General features: G+C 49.4%; 2 protein-coding genes across 17 annotated transcripts in view; both read right to left on the reverse strand.

Moving 5' to 3' along the window:
• Positions 1 to 329: 329 nt before the first annotated feature.
• Positions 330 to 5,465, reverse strand: LOC125951334 (multidrug resistance-associated protein 1-like). Its single transcript, XM_049680100.1, has 4 exons — positions 5,296 to 5,465; positions 4,952 to 5,224; positions 4,166 to 4,698; positions 330 to 3,981 (listed from the first exon to the last, which is right to left on the reverse strand). Exons 1-4 carry the CDS (start codon positions 5,320 to 5,322, stop codon positions 555 to 557), a joined length of 4,260 nt encoding a protein of 1,419 aa, XP_049536057.1. The 5' UTR covers positions 5,323 to 5,465; the 3' UTR covers positions 330 to 554.
• Positions 5,466 to 5,940: 475 nt separating this feature from the next.
• The window catches only part of LOC125951335 (transient receptor potential-gamma protein), a 62,410-nt gene continuing 56,936 nt past the window's right edge, over positions 5,941 to 11,414 (reverse strand). For all 16 annotated transcript variants that reach the window (XM_049680113.1, XM_049680106.1, XM_049680108.1 and 13 more), the window contains 7 exons: positions 10,819 to 11,087; positions 10,626 to 10,736; positions 10,341 to 10,536; positions 10,075 to 10,269; positions 9,052 to 9,613; positions 8,470 to 8,987; positions 5,941 to 8,357 (listed from right to left, as the gene is read on the reverse strand). In XM_049680113.1, the coding sequence (XP_049536070.1) occupies positions 7,887 to 8,357; positions 8,470 to 8,987; positions 9,052 to 9,613; positions 10,075 to 10,269; positions 10,341 to 10,536; positions 10,626 to 10,736; positions 10,819 to 11,087 (2,322 nt within the window). In that variant the 3' untranslated portion in view covers positions 5,941 to 7,886. The remainder of the gene's footprint in view (positions 8,358 to 8,469; positions 8,988 to 9,051; positions 9,614 to 10,074; positions 10,270 to 10,340; positions 10,537 to 10,625; positions 10,737 to 10,818; positions 11,088 to 11,414) is intronic.

Raw genomic sequence — 11,414 nt, forward strand, 5'->3', positions numbered from 1 at the left:
CAAAGTGGCGAGATGCATTGAGCCTTGTATGAAACTCTGTTTTTGAAAAATCAATATCTAGTCAGTTTGGGTTTGATTGATCCCAAAATTTTACACAATACTCTTGAAAAGAATAGCACCAATAAAAAAATAAAAAGTAAATGCGAATAAATAAAATAAAATACTGAAGCCCACCCCCCCCCCCCCCTCCCCCTAAACCCCTATCAAATGTACTTTGAATATCTTTCGTAAATTGTGTTGACTCTATTGTTGGTTTTGTGATAATTTGACAAACACATAAGAAAAAAAAGGATTGGTAGAGGTATAATTGTTTTATTTGCACAATTTGTAAATTTTATTTTAACGATACTCTAAGGTATATAAATACTTTTGAAATTAATTCGTTTGATCGAGTAAGGTTTTGTGTTTTCAAAATTGAAAAATACACTAACAAAAATGGATTAACTTCTTGACTTAATGATTTGCTATATTCTCGATCGATCGTATTTTAGAATAAGAAATTGTAAGTACATGCTGTTCTTTGCTCAACGCATTCGGTTGAGTTTGAGTTGAGACTATTCACCGCATTCCAATGCTTTCCAGTCGGCATCGGTATAATCGGAGGGCGTAGCCAGCTTGCGGATACGACAGTTGGCTAGCCAGAGAAGACGGTCGCAGTCTTGAATGGTGTGAAGCCTATGGGCAATCATCAACACGGTACGATCGTGAAAATGCTCCCGCATCACCTGCAGAATAATAGCTTCCGTGGCACTATCCACGGCCGATGTTGCCTCATCCAGTATAATGATCGGCGTATCACGAAGCAGCCCTCGAACCAAACACAACAACTGACGCTCTCCCACGGAGAGCTCCTCCAAAGCTGTCCCAAGCGTCACGCGCCCAAGACCACAGCGTCGCAAGGTATCGATGATCCGTTCCGCGGGCTTGTTGTTCTTAGGATCAACAAAGCTTTGCACTTGACCCGAAAATAGTGTAGTGTTTTGTGGCACGAGTGTTAGTGATCCGCGTAGATGGTTGAGTGAAACTTTGCCCAGCTCTGTACCATCAATGAGTATGACTCCCGACGTGTGCTCTGGATAAAATCGAAAAAGTGATCCGATTAAGCTTGATTTGCCGGCGCCTGTACGACCAATGATGCCCAGCTTCTCACCGGCCCGTATCGTCAGCGAGATCTCCTGAAGAACCACTGAACCATCGGAGTGCGTGAGTGAGAAATTGCGATACTCAATTGTTCCTCTTTGACCACTGATGGGAAAGACCGTTGTTCCTTCGTTAAGAGATTCTCCGGGCAGCTCCATATACTGCGAGATGCGCTCGATAGAGATGATGTTCTCCTCGAGCAATCCTACCTGAACGAGTAGGGTATTGAGAGACGGTATTAATCGCAAGACATAGCTTACGATGATACCAACGAAGGCCAAACCAACGAGCGATCGATAACTGACTGTCAGCAGCATAACGTAGTAGATGATGATCACACCGACAAACTCCAGACGGAATCCGATCCATCGGCTCGCAGCCAAGCTCTCGTAGACGTACGTTTGATGAAGATCTACCTTCTCGAGGAACTGTCGGCGGAACCGATCCTCGGCTCCGTATGCCTTGATCGTATCGATACCCTGCACCGTCTCGTTGTACTGCAGTACGAGTGGCGATCGTGAACTGGCTTCGAAGCGTTTCAAAGTACGGGCAACGCGCAAATGATAGCGCATCAGGTAGCATAGACCACACATGAGCACTGCCACTCCTAACATCAACAGTACAGTGAACAGTGCACCGGTACTGCTTAGCTTGTACACAAACAACCCGAGCGTGCCAAGTACACCGAAGAGGGCCGCTAATACTGCGCGTATATTTCCAGTGATTTTGTTGTCCAGCGTATCCAAATCGTTGGAGAACCGGTTCACAATGACTCCGGAATCGGTACGATCGAAGAATTGCATCGGCTGGCGTAGTATGGTGGCAAGCATGCGCACATGGACGAACCTGGATGTCGTACGACCGCGAACGTGCAACAGACCCGTCTTAGCGAACAAAAACGTGGACCAAATAATAACGATCAACGCAACAAGATAGAGAATGCGTGATTCCTTTGTTTGTCCCGTTGAAGCCCACTCGGCCAATAGTACCGTGATATAGATATCGAGTCCAGTAACAAGCGTCTCCAGTATGATCACTGCCACACTCCAAAAATATCCGAAGAGATTCCAAAATTTGCGATACAGCTCCAGTGGCACGCTTCCTTGCAGATTATTTTCTTTGTTCCGTTTGGTTTGTTGTTTGGAATGCTGCGATCGATGTTGCAGCATATTGGTTCTGGTTTTGTTACGCCGCAACGTTGGTTTTTGAGGCTGTTGCACCACATCCGGTACTGGTTCCGATTTGAATTCTTGCTGGCTGCTGTCTGTCGCTCGAACTGGCGTATCGAGGATCTGCTCGATCGTACCACAAGACATTCGAACGATCCTATCGGCCGCTCGCTGTATATGATCTGGATTATGCGATACAAATAAACACGTCTTGCCGGCCAATAAACCTCGTTGGCGGTCGAACACACGCTCAAACAGTTCATCGGCGATGTTCGTATCGAGCGATCGAAGTGGATCATCGAACAGATACAGGTCAGCACGGTGATAGATGGCGCGTGCGATCGCAACGCGATGTGCCTGTCCCCCCGAGAGGGATTGACCACCTTCACCAACGATACGCTCGTCACGATCGGGGAAGGTGTTAAAGTCATCAACCAAACAGCATGCTCTGATCACTTCCTCATATCGTTCCTGGTTGTACGGTTCACCGAACAGAATGTTGTTCCTAATCGTATCATGCTGGATCCAGGGCATCTGAGAGCAATAGGAGATCCTAGCGGCATGTACCGTTCGTTTGCCAGTCAAATCAGCTATCGCCCCAAGGATAGCACGCAACAGCATACTCTTGCCTGCTCCCTCTTTACCATCAATGGCAGTGAAGCTTCCATTCACCACTTCCAGGCTTACATCACGCAGAATGTGCTTGTCACCGATGCAGTAGTTGAGCTGTTCAATTACTAGTGCTTTTGGTTCATTCGCGACATCCGTGTCCGCTAGCAGATTTGTTATTTCTTGCGATACAAGTCGGATGCGCTCCTGCGAAGTTCTCACTGGTCCTTTGGGCACTTCAACGATCTCTACCTCTGGAGGATTGCCGGCTCGAATAAACACATTTATTCGTTCCAGCGATACTTTGACATTGTTCCAGCTGGTACACAGGGTCGGAATCATTGTCATTGGATAGCGCGTAAGGTTGAACAGAGAGATCGCGACAAACATGGACTGCACGGTCAGTAGCGATGCATCGCCCGTAAGCTCCATAACGACGAATGTCGCGAACGCCACAAACGTGGGTGTGCCAATGCTCAACAGCTGTTTGGTGGCCTCGAACCATATGGCGTGCAGAATGTAGGACAACTCCTGCGTGCGATGTTCGCCGATACGGCGCTCGAAGAACGATTCTAGTTGCTCCGTTTTGATCTGTTGTGCATGCGCGATCGCTTCGGTCGTCAACCGTACACGAGCGTCCTGGCAGTGCTTCGCTTGCTTTTGTAGACCGGAGAGCTTGCTCGATAGAAAATCGGTGAGCCAAATGGTCAGACCCATCAGCAACAAACCAACCACTGCACTAACCCCTATTTCCAAGTATAGGGCACCGATCGTTACGATGATTATTAATGGTCCCGACCACAGCATATGGAGGTCCTGCATAAACATTACGAATACACTGGTATCGCTCGTCAGTACGGCACTGGACGAATTTTTGGACGGTATCCTGTCCGTCATGCTCTCGTAGATCATACCCATCAGGATGGATTTAATGCGCAATCCGATGTCACGAGTGGTGTGCTGGTACTGCGTATTCAGTATTGCGATCATCAGTGAGGTAAAGAACATACAGGCCACTGTCCATCGCTGGATCTTCTGTGACTGATTTGGCTCGAGTAGCACTCTGGAAACGGAAATAAACATTAGATGACCGGGTGGTATCAGGTGAAGCAGGTAGCTCGAGTGGCCACACAATTGTCTGCTAAGCTCGCACTTCAAACAGCGTCGCATTACGAAGTGGTGTAAAAGCATTCAATCACGTCCAGTCATCGCACGTGTTATCACGTTAATCTCTCATCAACACTCACCTCAGTAGGTACGGGCAGAGAAAGTACAACGAAACCAGCACCAGTCTGTTAACGCCAGTGGAGAGAATATCCTTCCGGAAGGGCTGTAGTAGCTGAGTGATCGTTAGACCTCGGTCAACCTGCTCACTGGGGTGTACATACTGTTGCCTTGGTGTGCGGTACCGAAACCAATCGAGCAGTGATTGACAACGTCGATCTGCTGGCAGTGGATTTGATAGCTCGCCTCCATGGAACGTACAGTCACTGCGCTGAGCCTCTCGATACACTGGATCCATCCAGGAAAAGTACAGTCTTCGAATAAGATTCGGTTCAAGCTGTTGCGTCGGCTCGGTTCGATCATGCCGCCACAAAATCATTAGACAACAATCCGTTAGCCAGCAGAGGGCTAGTGTGGTATGGAGAATGTGGTAGATATCCCACCGATCGGTGATCTCCATCGACAAGGCCAGTAGACGGAGCGTCCAGAAGGAAAACAAATAAACCTGATCCACCTGCTGCCGGTGCGAATACATCTGAAGGCCGAACACAGTCACCTAGAAAGATACGACGCCGTTGGCGCCCCATCATCATCAACCACATCAACATCATCAGCGTCTTATCAAGCACGTTGCAGCGCGCTCAAAACAAAGCTGCGCGTAATGAATGATAAGCCAGCGCCACTGTGGGCACCATGGGCGTACCGTACCGATGCCGTCGTCCATTAACACGTAGCCACCGGCGACTCGGCAACATTGTAGGCCACCGAACATCTCTTTGCTCATCAGAGAAGAGGAGACGGTTACTTACCAGCGAGATAACTTCGATAATGGACCGCCACTGGCCCACTGAATCGTAGATGACGCGGCATACCGCCAGACAAACCGCTAGCACGCCAGTGACGTGCAGAGTACCGGTCAACCAACGAGGCGCCGATGATGGGTTCGCTGTTTGTCCCCTTGGGTGGTAGTGATGGTTCGGTTGATCCAACCGACCCCGATGGCGATGGATATAAATCACTTCAGACCAGACAAAACCATAAAGCAATACATACTGCATTGCATACACCACCACATGATTCACCTAGGCCAGCAGCGCGATGCAGAACGGTTAATCCGATGGCAGTTCGATCAATTACGGCGCTACGCACTTACCAGAACGGCAAAGTCCGTTTCGCTCATGGTGAGAGATTCACTTCGGCCGGTCCCTAACACTTTACACCATCAATGTGCATCCGTCGTGAAGGTATGCTGTGCTACGATCACTTCTTCACCCCGAATGTATCCGTCTTACGGATTAAGGGTACGGGTACGTACTACCTCGAGGTGCTTTCGAATTCAACTGCCTTCGCTTACGCTGCTCGCGTTGTCGCGATGGCGAGTCTCGCTGCATCCTCGCTGCGCGTGTCGGATACATTTTTAAATATCGCGAGAGCCAAAGGCAAGAGCGTGAGTAGCGATGGCGAGGTTGCTGGTGTTGATATCGCGCATCCGTGCTCTCACACAAAACCGACCACCCCCAACCAACGACGCAACGGTGTGTGCAACATGTAACGCAAGAGTGTGCCAACGTCGGAAAATTTGAAACCCACCGTGGAGGGTAAAAACAGAAATGACATTAACCGTGGATTGGAAAATATTAGCATATGCGTGGATTGGAAAATATTAGCATTTGGACACGAAGATCGTTTTTGAATGAGTGTGACCCAAGTATGTGTTCAACCATCTCAAGGACAGATTCCTTCGCAGAAAAGAAATATTTTAAGAAAAAGAAATCACATTTGATAAATCAAACCAATGACAACAAGGACAATCATTAACTGTTTCTCTTTTCAAATAGTTCAGATATTTATTAGCGTTTCTTTTGTTTTCGTTAACGTCTTTGATTGATTTTACCCTCCAGCCTTTCCCATACCGTTCTGTTTCGCTCACTTATGCTGCTATCTAATCTCCCGCAACCTGTTCCAATTTTAACATTTCCTTTCCATTTAACAGCAACAATAGCCGCACAACAAATTCTCCCTTTTCTCCCTCTCTATCTCTCACGCTTCAATTTCAAATTGCCCCCGTGGCATGGCGACTCATTAAAGGATCAATTTACAGTGCGATTCTTATCCACATCTTTTTTGCGTGTTGTTCCTGTGTTTCCTTATGGATGTTTTTATTCCCAACATACGCTCTACGCTCTACGGTTTGCTAATACTTTTAAAGAACTAGACCTCCAGCCGGACCCCTTTTCCTTTGCATCAATAACTAGCATCGTGTGGGGCTTTGCCGCTTATTCTCGATTTGATTTTCTCCTTTCCTTTTCTGTCTTGAACGAGGTTCTTACATTGCTACCATTATTCTGCTTTTGTTTATCAATAACTTTACCTTGTGTTTTTTTTTATCATATATATTTTATCTGTTACATTTTACTATAAGGCCTCCTTTTTACTTCTTGTGTTAAATGGTTTCTTCGTCTCCGTCTAGTCGGTCCGGTTGGTTTGGGTTGACTGTTGAGTTGTGGTTTGGATGTGCTTAGAGTTGTTGTCAAGTGAATGTTTAACATTGGTTGTCTCACGATCAATGTTAAACCGAACAGCAATTACACATTACTCGATACCACCAGCCATGCCGATTTATCGGTTGAACGTCCTTCTTTACGTCGGAAGGATCGAGCCTACGAGCTACTACTGCACCTGCTACATTAATCTTCTATCCTGTGGTGTAACGAGTGGTTCTCACTGGTTTGGTGCTAAAAATCCGTTGTGTGTATGTTAAGTGTCAAGCGCTGTTCCCCCTTTCTGTTTTAGGGTGTGTGCATTTATGCCTTCGCTTGCAGTCCGAGTGCATACACCGTCTTACGAGACTAATGGTTAAAAGAATGAATAGATATGAGGAGGAAGGGAAGGGAGAGAGGGGGATTACATTTGCCTATGTGGCCACCATACAGTGGTAGTAGTAGTAGTAGTGGTAGTAGTAGTAGTAGTACCTGTACGAGTTCCAGTAGCCTAATAATGGGATCAAATCTAATCACACCATATCTATACCGAACACAAACTTACACACATACATACACATACCGCATGCTATCGGTAATTACGTAACCGTCGGTTTCCTTTACCCAAGAGACCTGGTCCCTTTTTTGCTTGAATCGTTAGTTACTAGCGCTAGTTTCGTCGCCTTAAAACGTGTACGCGTAAGATTAGTATCACTCACGCGAAGCACCGATCGTCATGGCCGTGTCCGTAGGATCATGTCCTGATTCTCGCTCCGACGCCCAAAAGGTCCACCTCAGTACCAGAGTGCTGGAACCCTTCCGGAGAGAGAGCTTGGCAGGATCCTACTACTACGTCGTCGGTCGCTTGAATGCTTCAGTTGACCTATTTTTTTTTAGGAGATACGCCAACTACCAAGCATTCCTTATCAGACATCCAACGGCTCGACGCTTTTCTACTGTGGCCAGCACGCCAAAATGATGATGATGATGAGGATGGTGTTCCCACATTTGACGTCGATTCGTGTCATGCGCCATACGTTTAGAATTGATGCTTTTGGACTAGTTTACACGCCCTGCCGTACCCTGCCTTCAATTTGTAGGATGCCAGCCGCAGGGTGGAGGAGTGGGAGGAGGAGTAACAGGAGAGGGGAAGTAGGTAATGAGGGGCAAACTAGAGAAAGTATTTACATTCGGAGCAGACGGACCACCAACTGCAGCTCCACCTCAGCGTGTTGTACGACGTACGAATCGGATCGTTCGACTTCTATAACCAGCCCTGCGAGTGTAGATGACCCCTCAGTGGTGTTACGCCCGGTATCTTCGGTGTCGAGCGCAGTACGGAGGTGGCACCAGACGTGGACTGCAGGGTTGCTGCAGCCGTAGCTACCCCGGTCCCATCACCATGCTCTGCCCCTTCACCGCTACTACCGCGATGCTCCTGAAGGCGCAGTAACGGTTCATTGGAGCTGTTCCGACCGCGTACTATCTTCTGGTGCTTGTGCACCGGCAAAGTGGCTGTCAGCGTGTGAGATGCTTGCTGATGGTGCTGCTGCTGCTGTTGGTCAACGCTTTCCTCGGTGGTAGAGGGCGTTAATGGTGCTGCACCCTCGAGCTGCTGCTCCATGGAGTGCTGCTGGCTTTGCGTAGTCTCATGGCGACCAGGTCGCACACTGCTGCAGGCTTCCTGCTCGTCACATACATCACGCGTCGGTACGCTGGAAGCACGTCTCAATACCTGGCGCACGCGTAGAGGGAAAGAAACATCGATTAGCATTCGTCTTGCTACGTGTCTGATCTGCTCTCTGGTCTGCTACGTGTCTCTAATGCAAGTGACCCGCATTACCTACCTTACTGCTAGCGTTGGTCGCCGCGGTGATCGTGTTGGTCACCGATGGTACCTCAGTGGGTGGTTCTAGTACGGGGCTAGAGTTGCGGCTGTTGGAGAACTTCTTTCGCTTGCGCTTCAGCGCGGACAGTGCGCTGAAGTTGAGATGATAGTGATGCGAGTGTTCCTTCACCGGACCGTTCTTGCCGCTGGCACTGCTGTGTTGCTGCGTTCGATCGCTACCACCGTGCGCCCGGCGATCCTGGTGTCCCCGTTGACGCTGACCACCGCCACCATGCTGGCTACCGTGATGGCCGCGATGCGGCTTGTGTGGATCGGGGCACTGTTCCACATCCGGTCGATCGAGACTTGGGTTCGAATCGGACGGTGACTCCGTAATCGCTTCATCGGAAGCCGGACTGTTGCTGTGGCTAGCTGACTCTCCACGGCCCGGTCCATTGTTACAAACGGAATCCTCCGAACGGGACCTTCCGATGAACCGTGACACGCTGCCATGTTTGGCGGCCTCAATCAATGTTCCTGCAAAGAAGGAGCACGAGGTCAGTTCTGCAGCACGGTGGAACGGGAGGACGAACCGACTTACCCCAACGCTTCTTGTGTGATCCTGGCCTTCCCTTCGAGTGGAACTTTGGTGCCAATTTGGCCAGCTTGTGCATCGGGTTGTTATTCTCCCCGAATGAGCTCTGCGATTGCGACGAGTACTGGTGCATCGGATTGACCTGATGGAGGGCCTTCTTGGGTGTGAGCCCCGGACCGAACACACCAGCAAACAGTTCGTGCGGTGAATGGTCCGGTAGCTGCGTCATAAACTCCGAGACCGGCGTCAGATGCTGCGGTGCATCCGGTGCCGGTGGCGGCGCAATGTTAAAGCCCTTCATCAACCGGCGCTCTTTCTGGCGATTCTTCTTGCCACCGACACCACTGCCCTGACCAGTTGCGATCGCCGTGTTCATGCCACTGTTCTTCAGGATCTCGACCAGCTCGCACCGGAACGCCGAAATGTCCTGCTTGATCTCGTTCACATCATCCTCGGTAACGCCCTGCGATTCCGCCTTTCGCTGCTCTACCGTTACATACCGGCGCACCAGATTGCGCATGATGCTCTGGTACCGGAAGTCGCGCTCGCTCGCCTGCTTCACCTTCCGCTGAAACGAGGCGCAAAAGGAAGAAAACCGAAACCAGAGCAAATAGCCGCCAACACGGGGAAAATGGAGCGCCCCACGTACACACGGGGAAGAGGAAGTGAATTTCGTGAAAGAGGTAGAGAGAGAGAGAGAGAAAGAGCGTAAAGAGTGAAAGCGATAGAGCGCAGGAAACGGAAAAGAAGGGAAAAATGGAGAAAACCAGACATTAACAAAATGACGGTGACCGGTGTGTGCGTGTATGTCTGTGCTCGTGTTTGATGATATGGTGTTTGGAGCAACGAATTTGGATCAAGGTATTGCTGGTGCTTTTGGTGGAGAGGGTGAAAGGGGCGAGGGTGTTTCGAGGGTGAAAACAGAACCAAGGATTCGAGGGACTGCCCAATCGGAATCAAGAATTTGCTCAGACTCTGTGACTCTGTGAGGGTAGTGGTTGTGTCTTCGGATTGCAGACCGGTGCTTACTCGAATCGTTTTCATGTGCTCCTTCTTGACGGCCTTCGAGTGGCCGCAGAACTTTCGCTTCACCCACTGGAAGACGTAGAACAGCGACTTGGGCGTCGGTATGATGTTGAACGGTGGTGGACACGTTCCACCTTCCTCGAAGTAGCTGATCCACAGCTTCGAGCGTGCAAACTTCCACTCAACATCCGCTCGTTCCTGCAAGGGGACAAGCAGCAATATTTTTTTAAATCGAAAACCACCGGCAGTCCGATCCGAACGTCACTTACCGATATCAGTTGATATGAGTGATTCATCATGGCGATCAGCAGGTTCAGTAGCACGACGATGTTGATCACCGAGTACGTCCCGAACATCAGCATACCCCAGAAGCGGGTGAATATTTTGATGCCATCCAGCTCAAAGTTCTCCAAATCCACCAGCCCGAACACCGCCCAGAAAAGGGTTTGAATCGTTTCAAATAAGCTGCAGCGAAAGCAGAAAGTTCAAATGATTGCCATTCGGTGAGAGTTGTCAGAGATGTCTTGGATGGGATATGAGTTGGCATGGCTTACTTAGCAAAACGACGCCACACAACGCAGGCATTGGGATCCGTGGCTGTCATATTGACACCGGAGAAGTTTGAGACATCCGGACAGCGTTTCTTCTCCAAATCCGCATAGTACCTGTACGAAACGGGAAGGCGAAAGGAAACAGATTAGCATTCCCAAACTACTCGAAATGCACTCGTTGTTTATGCCGACGTACCAAAGCAGCTGATTGAGACCACTGCTGAACGCAAACAGCACCAGCACGTAGAGAAAGAAGAACTTCATAATGTCCATGACCATACGGGAGAGCGACACCTGGAGTGGTCCCAGGTGCGGATTCACCGAGAAGATGTAGACGAGCTTGAGCGAGCTGAAGATGTTGGCGGCCGAGAACAGACCCTCGGAAATCAGCATCGGATCCCAGGTGTCCCACTTTTCGCGCGGTAAATCGGCCGCATACTTGTTGTAGGTCATCTCCTTCTGGACCTGTAAAGGCGTGCATAAGTTGTTGTCGGTTATAGTTTGGTAGCAAGTTTGCGTGAGTGTGTTCGCCCGCGTTCCCACTTTCGACAAGTGTTTGGAAGTAATTTAATGGTACAACCGCGTGACGCTTCGTACGGAGCGGATTAGGTTGAAGGAAACTTTCCGCGCGACAGTAGACGGCCTTATAGAAGTGCCCGCTGCTGTGCCTGTGCGAATGCTACACAAACACTTCAACTCCGCCGGCCTTTTGGGCATCCTTTCGGTTCGAGTGTCCCCACGTGTGAGTGTATTGGGAAACGACGGAAGGACCCTCGTCCAAAAGTTTGCCAA

Source organism: Anopheles darlingi, chromosome 2 (genome assembly GCF_943734745.1).
Source record: "Anopheles darlingi chromosome 2, idAnoDarlMG_H_01, whole genome shotgun sequence".
Classification (NCBI taxonomy): domain Eukaryota; kingdom Metazoa; phylum Arthropoda; class Insecta; order Diptera; family Culicidae; genus Anopheles; species Anopheles darlingi.